This window comes from Lates calcarifer, linkage group LG7_1 (genome assembly GCF_001640805.2).
Source record: "Lates calcarifer isolate ASB-BC8 linkage group LG7_1, TLL_Latcal_v3, whole genome shotgun sequence".
Lineage (NCBI taxonomy): Eukaryota > Metazoa > Chordata > Actinopteri > Centropomidae > Lates > Lates calcarifer.
Window position 1 is genome coordinate 3,148,872 of NC_066839.1, and position 18,080 is coordinate 3,166,951.

The window sequence follows — 18,080 nt, forward strand, 5'->3', positions numbered from 1 at the left end:
CAGCTGTTTGACTGGACGCTGCTGTGGTGTGGTCCCCCGTGGAGGGACAGCTGTTGCAAAAGATGACTCACTTACAGGCTGGCCTCTCTCCAGAGACCCTGGAGAAGGCCAAGGTGGAGCTGAAAGAAAACCCGGAGACTTTACACCAGGACATCCAGGAGGTCCGGGACATGATCATCACCCGGCCGGACATCGGTTTCCTCAGGACAGACGACGCCTTTATCCTCAGATTCCTCCGGGCGAGGAAATTCAACCACTTCGAGGCGTTTCGGCTGCTGGCACAGTATTTTGAGTACCGACAGCAGAACCTGGACATGTTCAAGAACCTGAAAGCCACAGACCCGGGCATCAAGCAGGCCCTGAAGGATGGTTTCCCCGGCGTGCTCTCCAACCTGGACAGATACGGCAGGAAAATACTGGTCCTGTTCGCAGCCAACTGGGACCAGAGCAGGTAATAAAGAGGCAGAGGGCTGGTGGTGATGCGGCTGTGAAGTGTGTGTTGAGGTTATCTGATCAGACAAACAAAGAGAAACCAGACACAGGCAGAGCAGAGGAGACTGCGAGATTTAAAGTCATTATAATTAAGTGGACTCTGGTTCATGGACCAAACTGTCACTGTCTACAAAAACTACAGGAAACCAACTCCTCTTTCTTCTTTAACCAGGCTTGACTGAAAGTAGCAGTGACAAAATGGAAAGAATAGACCACATGGCCAAAAGTCTGCAGACACAGATAAAGAAAACATCCTGCATTTTGTAGAAGTGAAATCAAACTGAGGGAGAATATTAAAACCGTTTTTATGGACCTGGTTTTGTGCACATGTTGAAACAGGAGTGTGTTTTCCTTAAACTGCTGCTGCAAAGTTGGAAGCACATTGTTGTTAAAATATGACTTTATTATAACTAAAGCTCCAATCATGACAAACAGCCTGTGGACAGGTAAACAGGTGACAGCATGTCCACATACTTCTGGCCATGATCAAAGTCACAAGTGAGCACAAAAAACGAGCACAGATCTTGTCGTCTTTCCTAGATCAGCTCGAAACTCCTCATGTGCACGTTGTGACCTCTGTGAAGGGCCTCGACCTACAGAGTGAGAAACACTGATCTAAACCACAAACTGTTGCTCATCATGTTGCTGTGAAGCACCTGCTTACAGCTGACAGATAAAACCCTACAGTGCAGTGAATGAAAATGATCTGAGGTAAAAGTATTTAGTCTCATCCTCCATATTAATGCTAAGTTCATCATCCTCATGACTTTTTATGTGAGTTCACAGCTCTGTGCTTTAAAACCATTAGCTGAGGAGACTTCACTGTATTTGGGTTAAATCTCCAGAATCCTTCCTCCTCCCTGTTTGACTGGAGATATAAGACGAACTGTTCATTCATTCAGCCTACTGCAGACACTCCTCTCTCTAAAACAGACTGCACAGTCTCCAGTGAATGAATCAAGGTTAGTATCCAGGCTAAGGTTAAAGGTAGAAGTAGGGCAATGACGTGAGTTCATTTCATTTGCCTTTAATAAGGGATCAGGCCTGTTCAGTGAGTCTGTAAGCAGAGTTTATAGAGATGTTGACCTCTTCACCTCACGTCTAACTCTATCATGCTCTGGGAAATGGAGACAAACACTTACTACAGTATAGATGTAATATGTAATAATGCAAAGAGAGTTTCAGAAATCAATCACTGAATCTGTTCGGTTGTTTATTCAGTACATTTCAGAAACACTTGTAGAGAAACATGGCTGTTGAATGTGACGGTGAAGTGTCCGGGGCATCAGCTGGACGAGAACGCACAAGGACAGCACGAGGACTGGTGACACCAGAAGCCACATGGTGACAACTGAAACCAGTTAAAACTCCCAACAAAAACACCAAGCAGAGAGTTTACTGCTTCTTCTGAGACACAAACACCTGACACTACAATAAAGACAGAGAGGAGGAGCATTTAAAATCACTGAGGAGGTTAAACATGGCTGAGAGAGTGAGCATGGAAAAGAAAGAATAATACCTACTTGCTCTCTTAACGATCTTGCTTCAGTCTACAGTTTATTTTATTCCATTTTATATGTTTTGTCTTTGGACGTCTGTATCTCATGTGTTTGTTTACAGAGAACTCTTTATTAATCCAACATTAAATCACTGTGGAATAAAGTCCATCAGTGAAACTGTGCTGACATTTATAATATTAGAAAAAGTAATTATCCTTATCCCAACTATTCTGTAATTTCAATCACTGTTCAATTTCAAAATTCACTCAAACGTAGCAAGAAAACCCCAAAATGTTGTTTATAGAGCTGAGATGAATGGTTGATCAGCTGATTAATATTAATCAAGTCCTTTTTCAAACAATAATACCAAGTATTTGCTGGTTCCAGTATTAAACATGTGAGGATCTGCTGCAGTATTTGTGGGTTTTGGAATGTTGGTCAAACAAAACAAGCAATTTCAACACTTCACCTTGAGCTTTGCAGAGATGGAATGAGTGTTTTCACAAAAAATACTTTTGACGACTAAACTATTTCTCCAGTTCGCTGCAGAATAAAAACACATCTCTCTTTTCCAGATACACGTTTGTGGACATACTGAGGGCCATCTTGCTGTCACTGGAATCTATGATCGAAGACCCGGAGCTGCAGGTCAACGGGTTCATCCTCATCATCGACTGGAGCAACTTCACCTTCAAGCAGGCGTCCAAACTGACTCCCAGCATGCTGCGGCTCGCCATCGAGGGGCTGCAGGTAAGAGGCTCAGCTGATGGTTGATCTGTTGGTCTGAATCAGAGATACTGTAGATTGTTCTTTAACCACGATCGTGGTCTTTCTCAAACCCTTACCAAAGGGTTTCAGTTGCCTAAACTCAACCAAACCTTAACCATAAAGGCAGACAACACATTTTATCTCACTGGTAAAAGCTACCAGTTGCTGTATAACACACAGATTAACATAGATTTTGCACATCACAGTCACAATGGAGGTTCATAATATTAAAGAAGACGAGGTTTTAAGATTTGTAATGGTGTTTTACTCTTAACGATTTTCTAATACAATTGAGAAATGAAATGTCGCAGCCCGACACTGTATGTTTTCCCAGCGTTAACTGGGCATTTAAAAATCTGCAGGCTGCTCCCCCAACAAAGCCGTTTTAAGTTTGCTGTCGGAGCTGAGGGAAAAGCCAAATTTTGAGCTTTACTCAACTCTGAAGTAATATTTTTCAGTTTCTGACCGTGGCAGAACAAACCTCCAGCTCCCTTCCCATCATCCTCTCTGCAGTCAAAACGTTCCACTTAAGAACAAGTCAAGCACCGCGTTAAAGCCATGAGCTCGTTTAAAGAGCAGTAGAAGGGAATAATGACATTTCCATTTTGATTACACACTGCTGGGTGTTTTTTTCAAGCCTGGTTTGGCAGGTAGATGATGCAAAAAAAAGTCATTTTTTGTGCTCGTCAGTTTGGGTTTGTTCAGTTCCTGCTTTCTCTAATGGGAGTTTGTATTCCAGTTATTCTCACGTGACATAAAGGAAACAGAGTCGGTGTATGCAGCATTTTTTATGGCATGAACGCGCATTAGTCCTCTCAGTCGTCAGGACACCTCTAACATCATTATTGAAATGAGCTACAGAAGAAAAGGCTCGCAGACAGAGTGTACGGCTGTCCTCTGGTAACCAGCCAAACCCGAGAGGAAATGTCTTGCCCGTTGGTGTGTGTGTGTGTGTGTGTGTGTGGATGAAGGGGGCTGTTATTGCTTTCTCGACATCCTTGTGAATCATCTGCCAATTTGCGTTGGGCTCCATTAGTCAAAGTGAAATCTAAGGGGAAGTGTTTCTAGAGGGAAGTGTTGAGTAAGACGCAGCGTGGTCTGAAAGGATTATCTGATGGTGCTTGTGATGAATGACAAACTGTCAGAGTTGCAATGTTTAGATTCGCACTGAATTCACCTCCTATATTTCTGTTACTGAGCTCAACAAATACACAGAGTCGAACACTAATCCTGGGTTTAGGCTTTTGTACCTGTCCATGATTTTATTTGACTTTTCTCACTTTATCTTTTTAGCATTTAAACAGAAAAAAGTGAATTTAATTTGCACCAAAGTCGTTGTAGCTTCTTATAGACAGAGCGCCTCTGAAAACCTGTGTTACAAAGTGATTCCTAGTTACAGATGAAATAATATAAACACATACAAAAGAACAAAAACAGCCTGTTTAAAGGAGGTTACAGTCAGCAGGAAAAAAATGCTGACACAAGGAAATCTTCTTATGAATGAACAGCTTTATTAGACATCTTATTACTGTGTTTATTTTCCATGGTGAAAGAAAATCAAACAGCGTTTTATGAACAAGTGTTGCAGTTGGTTGTAACAGAAACAGAAAAGAGGCTGAAAGATACTTTTATTAATTACAACATATAAACATATAAACTGTCATTTCAGTTGTGAGTTTTGTTTGATAAGCAGCTTGTTCACAAGTAAATAAACTGTAGACCTTTTACACCAGAGGGTTGGTTACAGAACCTCAGCTCGATATTCTGGTGGCATGTGTATTTTTTGATCAGTTTTTCTACTTTAAATCAAAGTTTTTCCAATTTTGACAGTTTTAGTTACGTACCACACTTCTTCCCCCGGCAGCCCTCTGAAGGATGAGTGGGTGTAGCTGATGGATGGAGGGGAGGGTTTTATCCTGCTTTTGTAAACACACTGTTTGTATCCTTTAAAACAAAACCGTTTAATGCATCTCCATCCTCATTAAACAGTCGTAAAGACGATTTTATACGTATCATTTACATTCACTGGCTACCAGCCGTCTTCTTCCTTCGTGTATGCAGGCGAGCAAAATAAAACAAAACCAGGATCCACTCATTAGTGGTTAAAACTGCACAAAGTGTGTTTAACGTCCATCCATTAATCCATTATCCATACCCACTTCTCCTCCTTATTTAACATGAACAGAAAAGTCTCCATTAGTGGAGCTTATTGTTGGTTTTTAACAGGTAGTTTATTAGTCAGCTGAGCCCTGAGTCATCCCTGTGCAAAAAAACAAACAAAAGGAAGATGTGGGTGATTTAATTTCTTCTGGTTTTACAAGTAAAATGCACAAAACAGGTTTTTAAAATCGGTTCTGTCTCGTAATATAAAGGAAACGCAAAACTGTATGCCTGATGCAGCTGTATGAGACTATATAATTCAGTTAGAGAAACAGATGTAAATCAGTGCGTACAATATCTTTCATCTAATTAATTTGTCTCGACTTAAGCACCAGCAAAATTTAAATAAATACATTTAATAAATACTTTTTTCCTCTACATAAGCAGGATGCTTTGATTCTTTCTCCCACCTCCTCCACTTTCTGTAAACATTAGTTTTGTGCTCTGTCAGCACAGAGTTGAGTTGGCCAGGGGAAAATCTCTCTCCTTTTTCAGACAGAGGGGATAAGTGTAGACTCCAGCCGGTGCATCACTGTGACGAGTCCATATATAACACATTTCTGACGGCTCTCCAGACACAGATTAGAGCCTGAATTATTGATGGGAGCTATTAGCTGAGCCCTGAGTCATTCCCAACTGTGCAACTGCTCACAAGAATGGCTGCTCATCATTTGCTGCAGAAAACAAGAGGAAGACGTGTAACAGAGTGATTTGATTTGATTCTGCAAATAAAATGCACAAAACAAGTTACTAAAATCATCAGGGATGTGGCAATAAATTCAGTCTTATTTTCCTCAGAATGCCACGATTGGAAAACACATTTAAGAGCGGCCATGATTTTCATTTTGTTTAATGTCAACAAATCCCATGAAAGGACCAAAAGAATATTGTGTCTTTGTCCAAAGTCTGGTACGTCTTGTTCCTCTGAGCCATAGAGAAGTATTGAAAACACATCAGTGATCCAGACTGTTGCACTGACATGTTCCTTCATTAAATTAAATGTAGGAACTGTAGTTTATTTTGACTCTATCCCACAATAACTTACGTGTATTAATCCGCCAGTGAAAATAGTCCCTAACAAATTCACTATTTCCTCTCGTTTGAATAATGTTTGGTGGAAACTACAGTGATCAGCTGTCTCAGGGACACACTGACACATTGTTGGTCTGAATATTGCCAAACAGCCACAGGGAGTCACTTCAGTCTGAGCAGGTTTGGTTATGAGTCTGAAGAACACTAAGTGTTTAAAAGCAGCTGAGTCACACTGATCTGCAGGGCAGTCGTACACAGTTTCTTCTGCATGATCGCTGGATGTAGTCTGACGACTGATTTACACTGAACGCATCACTCAGTTAACTTCTGTGTGCATCAGCAGCTTTGTATCTGCTGCCGCTGTCCTTTCTCTTTGTTTCCAAGGATTTTTCTTTGCATTCAGCGCAGGATTTTATGATGCCGATATGAACCGACAGCAAGGTGACAAATGACAACAGAATTACACTGCAAAAAATCCCAGGCATGCAAATATACTTTATTATTTAATATCAATCTCTGCCAAGGGAGGAAACATAATTACTGAGCAATTTATCACTTTAAAGTTCAACTACATTTTTAATTTAATGCAAGAATATTTCCATTTTTTTGTCTTGCTTTATGATATTAGTTTGACCACCCTGCAGTTTGTTTTTTTTATTAAATATCTTTCTTATCAGCTGAGAAAGAGATTTAATATCTACCTGAGACAAATCAAGATATGAGATAAGTTTAATGATCAAATATAAATTGGGTTTAACAGTATTATTTAGCAGTGATAAGGGACAATCAGACAATATGACATTCTGCCATTTTTGCAGTACAAGAAGTCACCATCCTTCGTCCTCCACCTCTGCCTGTGTTGAGTCATCTGCTTTCCTTTCTTCTCACTGTTTCTTCTCAACCTCCGCTCAAAACCACCTCAATTGTGATTTACTCTTTGTCATGGCAACCCATGACAATGTTAGTTTGAACAAATGCAAAAAGCATGTATGCCACATTCCTCGGGATCCAGATTTGTTGCACAGTGTGTCGTACAGCAGAAGCAAGACTGTTAGTCCAGATCCCTGCTGGTGGCCCCTAGAGGGTTCAGCAGTTATTACAACCCTGAATATGCAACTGCTTTTTTGTTTTTTGTTTTATTTTTGTTTCTCCTGAGGATTATTTTTGGGGCATTTTGCCTGAAGTAGAGGCAGACAGGAAATGTAACATGCAGTGCAGGCCAGATTTGAACCATTATAGTTTACCTGTTATTTGTCTTATGCCACACCCCACAGAATAAACAGCATTCTCATAATTCTGTTCTTGAATCTTTGACAGTGGTGACACTAAACATTTAAAGTTTGACTAGAGGCTGATGCTAGCTATGTCATAGCAAACTGAAACAGAATTACAGGCAGATAAGAGATGTTTCTGTTCAAAAATGACATTTTTGAATGAGTGTGGTGCTGAGGCAAAGCTTTTGGAAATGGAAAGGATTCATCCTCTGGGGACTCTGAATGTTCTTGGTAAATTTAATGGTCATCAGCTTGATAAATCTTGATTGTCCTGATTTTGGGGTTAGGGGGAAACAGGGAGTCACCAGAGGGATTGAAACATTAGGGTTCATCATCAGGGGAACATGAATATCCATCAGTTGTCAGCTCAGATTAAAGTGCTGGTCCAGCGGAAACTTTGACCTGCAGCACAGGTGGAAAAGTGAATGTGACACCAAAGTAATGAATCGCTTTTAGGGGACCGAGAATATCCACACCAAATGTTACTGCAATATGACTGATTAAAATAGAATGGGCTCAGTCTTTCGGGAGCATGAATATCCAAAGCAAATACAATGGAAACTGGGCCACTAGCTTTTGAGATTCCTTATGCTGAAAACTTACACATTTTCCTATAAACTCAAGCTCCACTCAAAGCTTTTCCCTGAGCTTTCACAAAAGCTTGAGTTTAGAATATTTTTATCTTTTCTGCACAGCCAGAATCTGTGACTGTTCACACTCTTCAAATCAGCTGACCTGATGTACATACAGTATGTGCTCATATTGAACATGGGCATGAAACTCCCCCTGGCATAAATTCAGTCTGATTCTAAAATTAGACAGTGAGCAGCCAATTTATAAAATCAGGCCAAATCCGTGCAGTGTTTGCCCGACTTTAGGAATCATCCTCTGGGTATCATGAATAACTTGTTTTGTGCATCCGTACGTGGTTGTGGTTGGATAAACCAACTGACAAACATTAAAGGAGAAAAATCTGTTCCCTGTATTATTATTTTTATTTATTTTTTACTCTTCTCACTGTTTTATATCTGAAAACAGAGAGAGACAGATTGAAAATCTAATGGGCAGCGAGGGACAAGTTTAGAATTGGTAGCCAACACAACAGAGGTTTGTGTCCTTAAGTTGACCCTCTCTACAGTCTAGCTCTTAATGTGCTGCCTGGCTGTTTGTGCCGCAGACTGTATTGTCTGGGGTTTGCGTGCTTACCCCTCTTAGATACATCACATACAGCACAGTGCATGCTCCATTTTCCCCAGCTGAGTGAGAGGCGCCTCTTCCATATACATTTCTTTATGCTCTCATAAAAGAGATTACATTAAAGAGACTGGGGAAACACAGGAGGTGAGACAGGGATTCAAACCCATCCAGTCATAATCCTGCAGGATTACAATATCACAGAGGGATTAAAGTTTCACATCTGCAAAACCTTCTTTTGGGTTGCTCTTTTTTTTTTTTTTTAGTTTAAAAAATGTGTTTAAACTGGATTCAAATGAATGTATAAGAAATGTTGTAGCTGTCTTTAATATTGCTGCTTTCTTATAGATTATACAGTCTGTTTGTGCAGGCTGGACGAGGTCCTGAGCAACCTCCTGTGTTGCGTAGATGTCTCATGTCAGAGACGTGAATCACCTCGTTAATGTGATCTGTCACAGCCTGACACCTTCTGACCTTAGATCAACTACCTGCCACTCACAGTAATGAATGAGCCGTCCTGGATCTCTGACAGTGAACTGACTGTATGCAGCCGCTGACGGCCACTGGACCCAACACTGCAGCTTCATGTGTGCAGCATTTAGGTTTTCGATTGTGTTGATAATGATGTGAACTGGAGTAACGGTCTTACATCTGTCTGTCTGTCTGTTAGCAGGATTTGGCTCAACCTTGATCGACCTTGACGTAGGAATCAGTTGATTAGATACTGGTGGTGATCTGGATCTGGGATTTCGTCCATTAGGCGGGTTTTGTTATTTCCAAACCTCTTAACGCTGCGTTCACGTGCTTGTGGGAACATCCAGCATGTGGGACTTCTTACAGGGGGGCTGATAGGAGTTGTATTCTTGTGCTTTTAGCAAACAGGAGAATGATGAGGTTCAGCTTTAGTTAAATTATTCAAACCGAGCCTGATTTGCATGTGTCCCTGGAAAATATAAATTCATTGTGATCTGGGCGGCGGTGGCGGCGCATGTATGAGGCTAGGTGTAAATGAAAGAGCCTTAAATCCCTCCGGATGCGAGACACTTGAAATGACGTGTTAATGGGGCCATTATGTCCAACAGCTGAATGGACCCAAGTGGACTCTCTATCCGTCAGCTCAGAGAGTGTTAATTGTGAAGTGCAGGAAAAATTACAATCAACCTCGGCTGCTCGCTGATTGGTGGAGCATCGTGCTGCTGCTTGTGCTGACACTCTCTTTTTGTTTGGGTCTATTTGCATCAGTTCTGACCGTCTCTTTCAGATCAGCGTTTTGTTTTTGTTGTTTTGTTTTGTTATCTTCGTGTCTCCAAATCACAGGGTTGGCAGTTTAGTCCTCAGCTCCTCCTGTCGAAGAGCGAAGCATGACATTTGTTACAGACGTTCATGCTCCCCAGTGGATGAATCCTAATGATTTTGATGAGCTCATTACTTTTAACTGTCTGATAAAAGTGTGCAGTATAATCCTCATCAGCTTCAACATTTCCAGGGTTAAATTAACACGTTTCCTGTTACAGTGATGTTATGCCCTTTCAGCTGACACCATGACCTTTTCTTAAACCTCTAATTGCACTTTACCATGCAAGTGTTAAATAAGGAAGCAAAAAAAAAAAAATAACTGGACTCACTGAGTCAGGGAATACAGAAAGAGAATTTCAGACACATTTTCTTTTAAAACTGTAATGGTACAAATGATTCAGCAAAGATCAAGAGAGCATCCATATCATAGATAAGTTCAGGCGTCCTCTGCTTTCACTCTCCTCCTCCTCCTCCTCCTCCTCTCCCTCCGTCCCCTCTGGCCTCCCCACCCCTCTCACTTTTGTTTTCTTTACCCTCCCCCTCTCCTTTTAACAGCATCATCTTCCTCCCCTTCCCCCTTGTCTCTCTCCTCCCTCCCTCTCTCTCAGTGCAGTCACTCCATCATTGTTCACCAGAGACAATATTGGCAGGGCAGCTTATGTGATGTTACAGCAGCCTGAGCATTTAAACCCCCGAGATAATTATTCGTTTTGTCTAAAAAAAGAACTCGATAATCACGCAGAATCACTGGTATTTACAAGAAATGTTTCACTGCCATGAATCAGTCGTTTCTGTAGAAACATAATGCAGAACATAAATCACATAATCAGTCATAGAAACCTTCCAGAAACTCTCTAAAATCTCTGTTTACTTTTGATCTTTAAAGAAGCAACATCTTCACCAGCAGCCAGTTGCATGATACAAAGTGCCTCGTCTCATCCCTCCTCCTCCTCCTCCTCCTCCCTCCCTCCCCCCTGCTACATCCCACCCTCGCCACGTTGCCACGGCAACATGTTGGACTGCCGCGCTATCTTGCTCTGCCCTCTCCTCCAGATGGGCTCCCTTTTGTTGTGCGTCTGTGTTTGTGCTGAGACAGAAACACATTTCTCCATCTCCTTCTTTCTTCTTCTTCTTCCAAGATGCTCGGAGGCGGCTGCTCGGCCGTCTGACTGCGCCATTAAACACTGTAAATGTATAATGCTCTATGTAAACGTGTGATGGATTATTAATACTGTGATGGGCCAGACAATCCTAAAAAGTCACCCCACATACACAATCCTGTCAGGGAAAATAAACAGACACAAAGTAAAGAAGTAGTTCCTTTATATTCAGTAGTTTTTTATCCATTGTCTTTTTCTTTAGAGCATGTTAAGCCCCTTTAGGACGCGCACCACTTTCCATTAATCTGACAGCAATTAAAGTGTCTGTCTCGTATCTGAATAAGCATCCTGGTCTCATTTCTGTGGAAGTCACGAAGGAAATCTTACCAGGTCAGACCCAGTAATATTTCTGTGTCACTTTCAACAGAACAGCTACGAATGAATGCTGAAGATTATACTCATTATTTTTACATAGTGTCTACCAATCAAAAAAGCCCAGGAAGTGTTGCCTTCCATTAATCCAGACCATTAGAAAGTGTCAGGTTTGACTGCAAAGAGGAATTATATTTTTTGAAGGAATGACTGGAAACTGGTCTAACGACGTCCCTTTACACGGAGGACGAGATAATCTGGGAGCCTAACGCAGTGGAGATCCCTAGACTCTCATGGGCCCCAGGCAAAGAAGCCCATCAACGAACCCCTACATACACAAGGGTGCGATTCTTTATACGCAACTTCCTGTACTGTACTGGGCTCTCTCCTCGCTTGATGAAGGCAGCAATGTTACGAACTCCATGTCTGAAAAAGGTTTTAATCTTGATGTGGGTTCGTCATCATGTTTGTTCAGAACTGTAATAACTTTTGTGATCACCTTTATTTTCATCACATTTTTCACTGAAATATCTCAACATGTATCAGATGGACTGGCTCAAACATTTGCACATACATTCATGGTTCCCAGATGATGAATCCAACTGTGGAAAAATCTGTTACTGTTGACATTTTCTGTATAGATTTGTCCTTGTTGATTTTTGACAAAATGTAAAACAGCGACCTTTTCTAACTTTGTTGCACATGTGTCCCTCTAGGAGCCCAGATATCTGCAGATATTTAGGCCACATTAACATAAACAGTAGTACAGTTCCAGTCAGTGAGCTCCCACTGGGTTTCCTCTGCATTAGCATTGTTATGTAACATACAGACCCCTCCAGAATAACCAGGACTCCAGAGAAAATTGTGCCAATAATGGCTCCAGAAAATCCATGAAATTGATATTGACCTACTGTATCTTCTCAGGAAGCAGCTTAAACTGTGTGGAAACACTTTCTTTCTCTTTTAGAGAAAATCACTTTGAAAATACCACTTCATTAATAAAAGGAGGCTGTCTGACATTTTGGGACATTAATTTGAATTTACTGAATCATATTCCTTCTTCTCATCATCATCAGTGATGAAAGGTTTTTTTGAGCAGCCCATAATTTGCCTTTTTCCAGCTCAAGATGTATAATTTAACAGCAATTTCATTACATGTTGAAATCAGTTAACAAGAGCTGAGTTTAATGAGCTAAGAAGTGTTTATTACATTTTATTTTATTAGAAATAACCAAGACTTGTAGCAGTCAGTAGACGCTTTGCCCTTAACAGCAGATAACAGCTCAGACATGCTTTGAAGTGTTACAGTCTGTTTGTTGTCAAACAAGCTCTTGACCATGTCTGTGTGTTCGAACAGAGTCTGAGCCTGTCAGGGTTAGGTTTTGTTTTCTGTGCATGGAAACTGATTAACTGCTCAGAGTGGAACAGAATAAATTATCAGTCATATCTGCAGAGGACGCTGCTGCTCAGCAAAGTCCTGTTTTGTTCAGCTTATATTTTGATTTATTCAGATGACCTGGGTTACATGGTTAAAATGTAATGTTTTACAGGTTATTTAATGTGTTTTATGGTCAGATAAAGTCATGAATATGAGGAGTGTAAAACAGCTGAACACAGAAAATGAGACGATTCTTACAACTCCTGGTATAAATCTGACTACAACAGAAAACAGATACAGGTAGTAGGTTTGTGTTACATCTCTAATATCCAGGGCCTCGATCAATATTAGCAGTGAATATTTTTCCTGCTCAAAACCTTCAGGAACCATGACACAGCGATAAACAGCGATGATTGGCCAGATCAGTCCTGCATATCTCTCCCTCCATCTCCTCCTCCTCTCTCCCTCTCTCTCTCCTTCCCTCTGTGTGTTTGGCAGCGAGACAAGATCTGTTTGAGCTTCAGCCCACAATCTGGACGTTCAGGTCAACTGCACCAAACACACACAGTATGAACTCACAGAGCCAGACGAGGGGCAGCCACCTACAACGTTAAGAAATGCTGTAATAAATAAAAAGAAAAACCTTCTTTCTTGTTCCCTTGAAGAAATTTGTTTTTGAGATATCCTGCTCACAGACAAACAAACAAAATGGCCACTCAGCATGTGAAGTGAAGCAGCAGGACACTGACAGTTTGGTGAACTCCTGTTCAGGCAGAGTAAAACAGACCACGCGCAGCAGAAATAAAACTATACATTTAGATATCTCTGTTGGAGAGGAACGTCTCTTCCCTCTCTGGGCTCCTGTGTGGAGTTGGCAGTAGTTTAATTGGTGTGACCTTCTCTTAGTGAGACTCTGAAGTGGAAAAAAAACTGTAAAGTTACTTTTGATATCTGAGATATTTTGGAAATGCTGTAATGTCTCTTTCCATGTGAGAAACCTGCTGTTACAGTCAGGAATGACCACTCCAACAGCGTAATTTAATTTACTGATTAAACAGTACAGTTTAGTGTAAATAAAGCTGTTGTATAAGTGCTGACACACCTTTTCCTTGTAATCTGCTCTGATTTCATTTGTTCTAATTACATGCACCTGGCACAGTTTACCTGTTTAAACCAGGCTGTTCTGACTGAGGCTGCAGACTGAGGAAGGCATCAACCCAAACATTCGAGCCTGATGCATCTGCTTTTCAAAAGCATAAAGCTGCAGCCAAAAGATCGTTTTTTTATTCTGAGTGTGAACCAGTTTACCTGCAGTTGGATATTTTGGCAGAAATTTTATCAGACAGGCTCCAGTGTTTTACATTTCTAATGTTTCGAGTGAGTTGAGAGACGAGAGGACTGTGATACTGAGTGTTGAAGCAGGAGACTGAATCCACAGTTCCTCTAAATGTAACTGTGCATACAAGAAATATGCAGATCCTAACTAAACATTAGACTTACTGCACTTAAATGTAGGTGGACTGGAGTTAGCACTTTCTTGGAGCAAACAGTTTGAATTGTTGTGAACATTACAGTCACCACCAATAACAAACGACCCTGAAACTGACATTGACCGTCATTGATGAAAACTGTGTAAAAATGTCAAAATATCCCAAAAACGTTTTTGCACTTGGCTGGAATTTGGTTTAACAAAAAAAATCAAAATGTGACGATGTACAACAGAAACAGTCCGGCATCTTTTAATTAAATCATCATTGTGCCCTCCTCTAAAATTTGCACCACCACTTGTTTATCTCCATTAACCAACTCTTAATATAAATATTATTCAATGTGTATTTTCAAAATTCAGTGAACATTTGTGCCACATCTGGACAGAAACGTAGCTCGTGACTTGTCAAAATATCTGCTGAGAAAAAAGGCCAGTCACACAATATTAGTGCGTCCAGTTGAAGTAATAACAAGTGTAAAAGAATTCACCTTTTTGCCCGTGGCAGCCTAAATGTGCTAAAAATAATGGGGGCTTTTGTTTGTGATGCAGTACAAGGAATCCATGTGTACAGCAAGTCATCCCTGCTAAGTTCAGTTACACTGAAATGAACTAAATCCAGCCTCTGTTTTTTTAAAAACGTATTTATGTCGTTTAAAAGTGTGTTTGTTGGTTCTGTGTAGCCGCGTGTTTATTAGGTGATGTTTTTAATGCTGCACGGTGGAGCCACACAGTAAATCTCCTGATGAACTGAGACATGTTAGAAATGGAAAAGATTTCAACTTTATTTGACCAGAAAGGAACAAATTGGACAAATGGTTTGAGCATGACTGTAGGGAGAAAGGGAACAGGTCTGATTAGTTAAAAGGTTTTGGAGTAAAGACAGAGATGAAAATAAATTGACCTGATGTGGAGAAACAGCAGAAGGAAGAGAGATGTGGAGTAAAGAGATTGGATAAAAGGCTTCAGAGAAATAAGAGGTGGAAGAGTCCAGGAGTCTGAGCTCGATCTAATGCTGCATGAGTCCTTTTTCAGAAAAGTGTTTGATTTATCAGAGAACTGGTTTGTTCTTGGCGTTTTTTGTGGATCTTGTGAGTAGAGATGCTTGAAAAATTCAACCAGCGGAGATGAGTGAAGCAGCACTGCTCTATTTTCTGTCACATATTGAGAGATTCACTGTTGATTTACTCCTTTTTCTACATTCAGCGTTCACTCCAGTCAGACGTCTTCCCATAAAGGTGGCCTTTTGTAAAGAACAAGCCGGCAGCAAAACAATGTCGTCTCTCGAGGCTACACTTTACATCCTGAAAAGAGGAGCACTCTCGAACGGATGGCGTCTTTTTTCCTCTTTCTTACTGGAGGACACGTTTACTCACGGTCGTGTGGATGGGAAGTGACAGGAGCAGAGCAGAGAGAGCTCATCAACCTGATGTGCTGTTCAAAGACTGGAAAAGCATGACGGAGAGAGGAGATGTATGACCACAGCTCGGACACATATAGAGCGGTAGACGACACACGTCAGATGCTGTAACATCAGTGGAGTGGAGCTAGTGGAGTGCGAGAGAAATGCTTTGCAGTTTTTACACTCCGTCCAGAATCAGCTGATTTGTCTGATTTATTTATTTGCTGCTGGAATCAGCCTGAACATTTCAGACTGGGAGGATGAGTGTGGATCTGGATCTGGATCGGGATCCTGTCATCATCCCACTCGCCTTGTATGACCTGGTGTTACAGCTGCAACAGGTTCAGCCATAAAAAAACACTTAACACGTCAGAGTCCAGCCTCGGTCTGCTGATGTCTTCCTCTTTCCTCCTGCTGCTGCAGTTTTACCTCAGATGGATTTGTTCTTTATTTTCCAGGAAAATGCTTTAATTCTGCTTCATGCTGATTCAGTCACTGGGCTCCTCTGCCAACGTCAGGTTACAGTATGTGTGTAAATCAGAGGTGTTTATTTTGCTGTTTTTGTTGTTGCTGGCGTATACGTCAGATGCTGACTCACCTCACTCTAATGAGCTGCTATGACTGAGCTCCACTGCCAGATTCAATTTATATCCGTGGTCTGTGGAGCCCGACCGAAACTGGGTTTGTAAGGCCGATTCAGAATCCAGTATTTTAGCAGCAAGATCCCAAAATGTTGCATCAGCTGATATTCATTCTTTAACATAAACACATAAACATTTTTATGAAGTATATTACATTACAGCTGAAAAATAAACAGAGACAGAGACCCAGTATTAGTCATAAACTAATCAACATTTTTTTCTCGTTGCTGATTTTGTTTAATATGTCCTCCAAATGGAAGAACAAAATGTCTGTAACTGTCCTTCACAATGACACGTAAAAGCATCTTTCATCTGAAGCCCATTTCTCTTTGCTTCCAGAACCTTTACAAATCACTGTTAAAAATGTTCTCTGATCTGACAAAGCTGTGGTTAAGCTTTGGTTTGGTTTAGGCACGTAAACGAGTCGGTTAGGACGCAGAAGGGTTGGAATAAGTTTGAGGAATAGTTTGATGATTTGTCTGTTTCAGTTTGTTGCTGATTTCAGTCCAAAAACCAAAGAATCAAAATGGTATTTTGCAGTTACACAGGTGTTTATGTGGCAGACCGTTTACTCATCCAGGTCAAGAGGTAGTTAATGTGTTGGTGCTACTCTCGATATTCTCATCTGACTCTTCTCAAAATGTTGAACCAGCTTTAAGGCTGTGGACTTTGTGGCTCCATTAAAACATCACACTGTTTACTCCTTTGCTTCTGTCAGCCATAATTCCTGCAGCTGCCCGAGGGTTTTGCTGCTCAAATCTAAACGTGTTGTTTTTAAGCCTTTGCTGAAAAGACTAATGCTGCTGTGCTTGCTTTGCAATCTGTACAATATGCCGTTTATATCCACACCACTTACACTAACAAGACTTTTTCAATCAGTTTGTATTTAGTTTCTGCACGTTCAAGAGTCTGACGGCCTGCTGGGCCGCAATCCAACCATGATTACATCCAATCAGAGCTCCTTGCCGACTGTGGAGCTCTCAGCAGTTCAGAAACAATTACGCTGCTTTATGACAATGAAGCAGCGGTTAATACTTCAAGAGGCTCTCCTCGGTGCCCATATCAAGTTTAATGAGACTATGTTAAGAGCAGTTTACACTTTTATTGTCTGTATCCTGAGTGAAGGAAACCGTGTGGTGGATGCATCAGAGCAGATCATATTATCATGTTAATGACTGAGCAGAACTACAAGGAGCAAACTTTGCATTTTGTTAAGACACAGGTTCTTAAAACACACATGTAGTGGTTTGTCATGCAGTGTGCAGATGACTTCATATGTAAACCCTGAATAACTCTAAAGTCCGTCCTCTCGGCCTGACCGTTTCTGAAAGGTACATCACTACAGCTGTTAAATATTCACCTGACCTGACAGTTACATAATACCTTCACAGGCAGAATCCTTTCAGTCATGCTGGAGCTCTCCCAAAGGTTCCTCTCTGTCAATGCTGCAGGGTTTGAACTGCAGGTAACCGTTGGCTTTTTCCCTGAGAAAGACCTGAAGTCAAACACGGCAAATAACAAATGTTTGAAAAGGATTTAAGACAGAAAGGCAAGAGAACAGGTGGAAACACTGTCAACTAACAAACTCTCTTGTGTCTTTTTTTGTCTTTTCTTTTGGAGAATATCATGTCACATTTTATTTTGTCCTTTACGGCCTGAACTAATCCTGATTTTGACCGTCAGTCCATCAGCCCTGGAATCAAAATGTAAAGACTGCCAGGAGCAGAGCTCTGGGTCGTGGTTGTGTGTGAAAGGATGTAACGTATCTTTAAGGAGGACTCACTTCCTGAGTCGTCAGAGTGCAGCTTTTAATCCCGGTGGACAGACAGTTTCAGTACAGAAGCAGCAGACGATTGGCTGACTTCATCTGTTCTTTGGTTCAGCCGTCGAGGGGAGGTCGACACGTCGCATGTCATTACCGCTGAGTGTCTGCGAGCTTTTGAACACACACACAGTGTTTAACCCATAGTGTTGGTGGCAGCCTGT

At 41.2% G+C, this 18,080-nt stretch overlaps 1 protein-coding gene across 1 annotated transcript in view; it reads left to right on the forward strand.

Annotated features, from left to right (window-relative positions):
- The first annotated feature begins 33 nt into the window (after positions 1-33).
- Positions 34-18,080, forward strand: part of clvs2 (clavesin 2) — a 31,352-nt gene continuing 13,305 nt past the window's right edge. The window contains exons 1-2 of the mRNA XM_018682873.2: positions 34-451; positions 2,567-2,741. Coding sequence (XP_018538389.1) covers positions 63-451; positions 2,567-2,741 — 564 coding nt within the window. The 5' untranslated portion in view covers positions 34-62. The remainder of the gene's footprint in view (positions 452-2,566; positions 2,742-18,080) is intronic.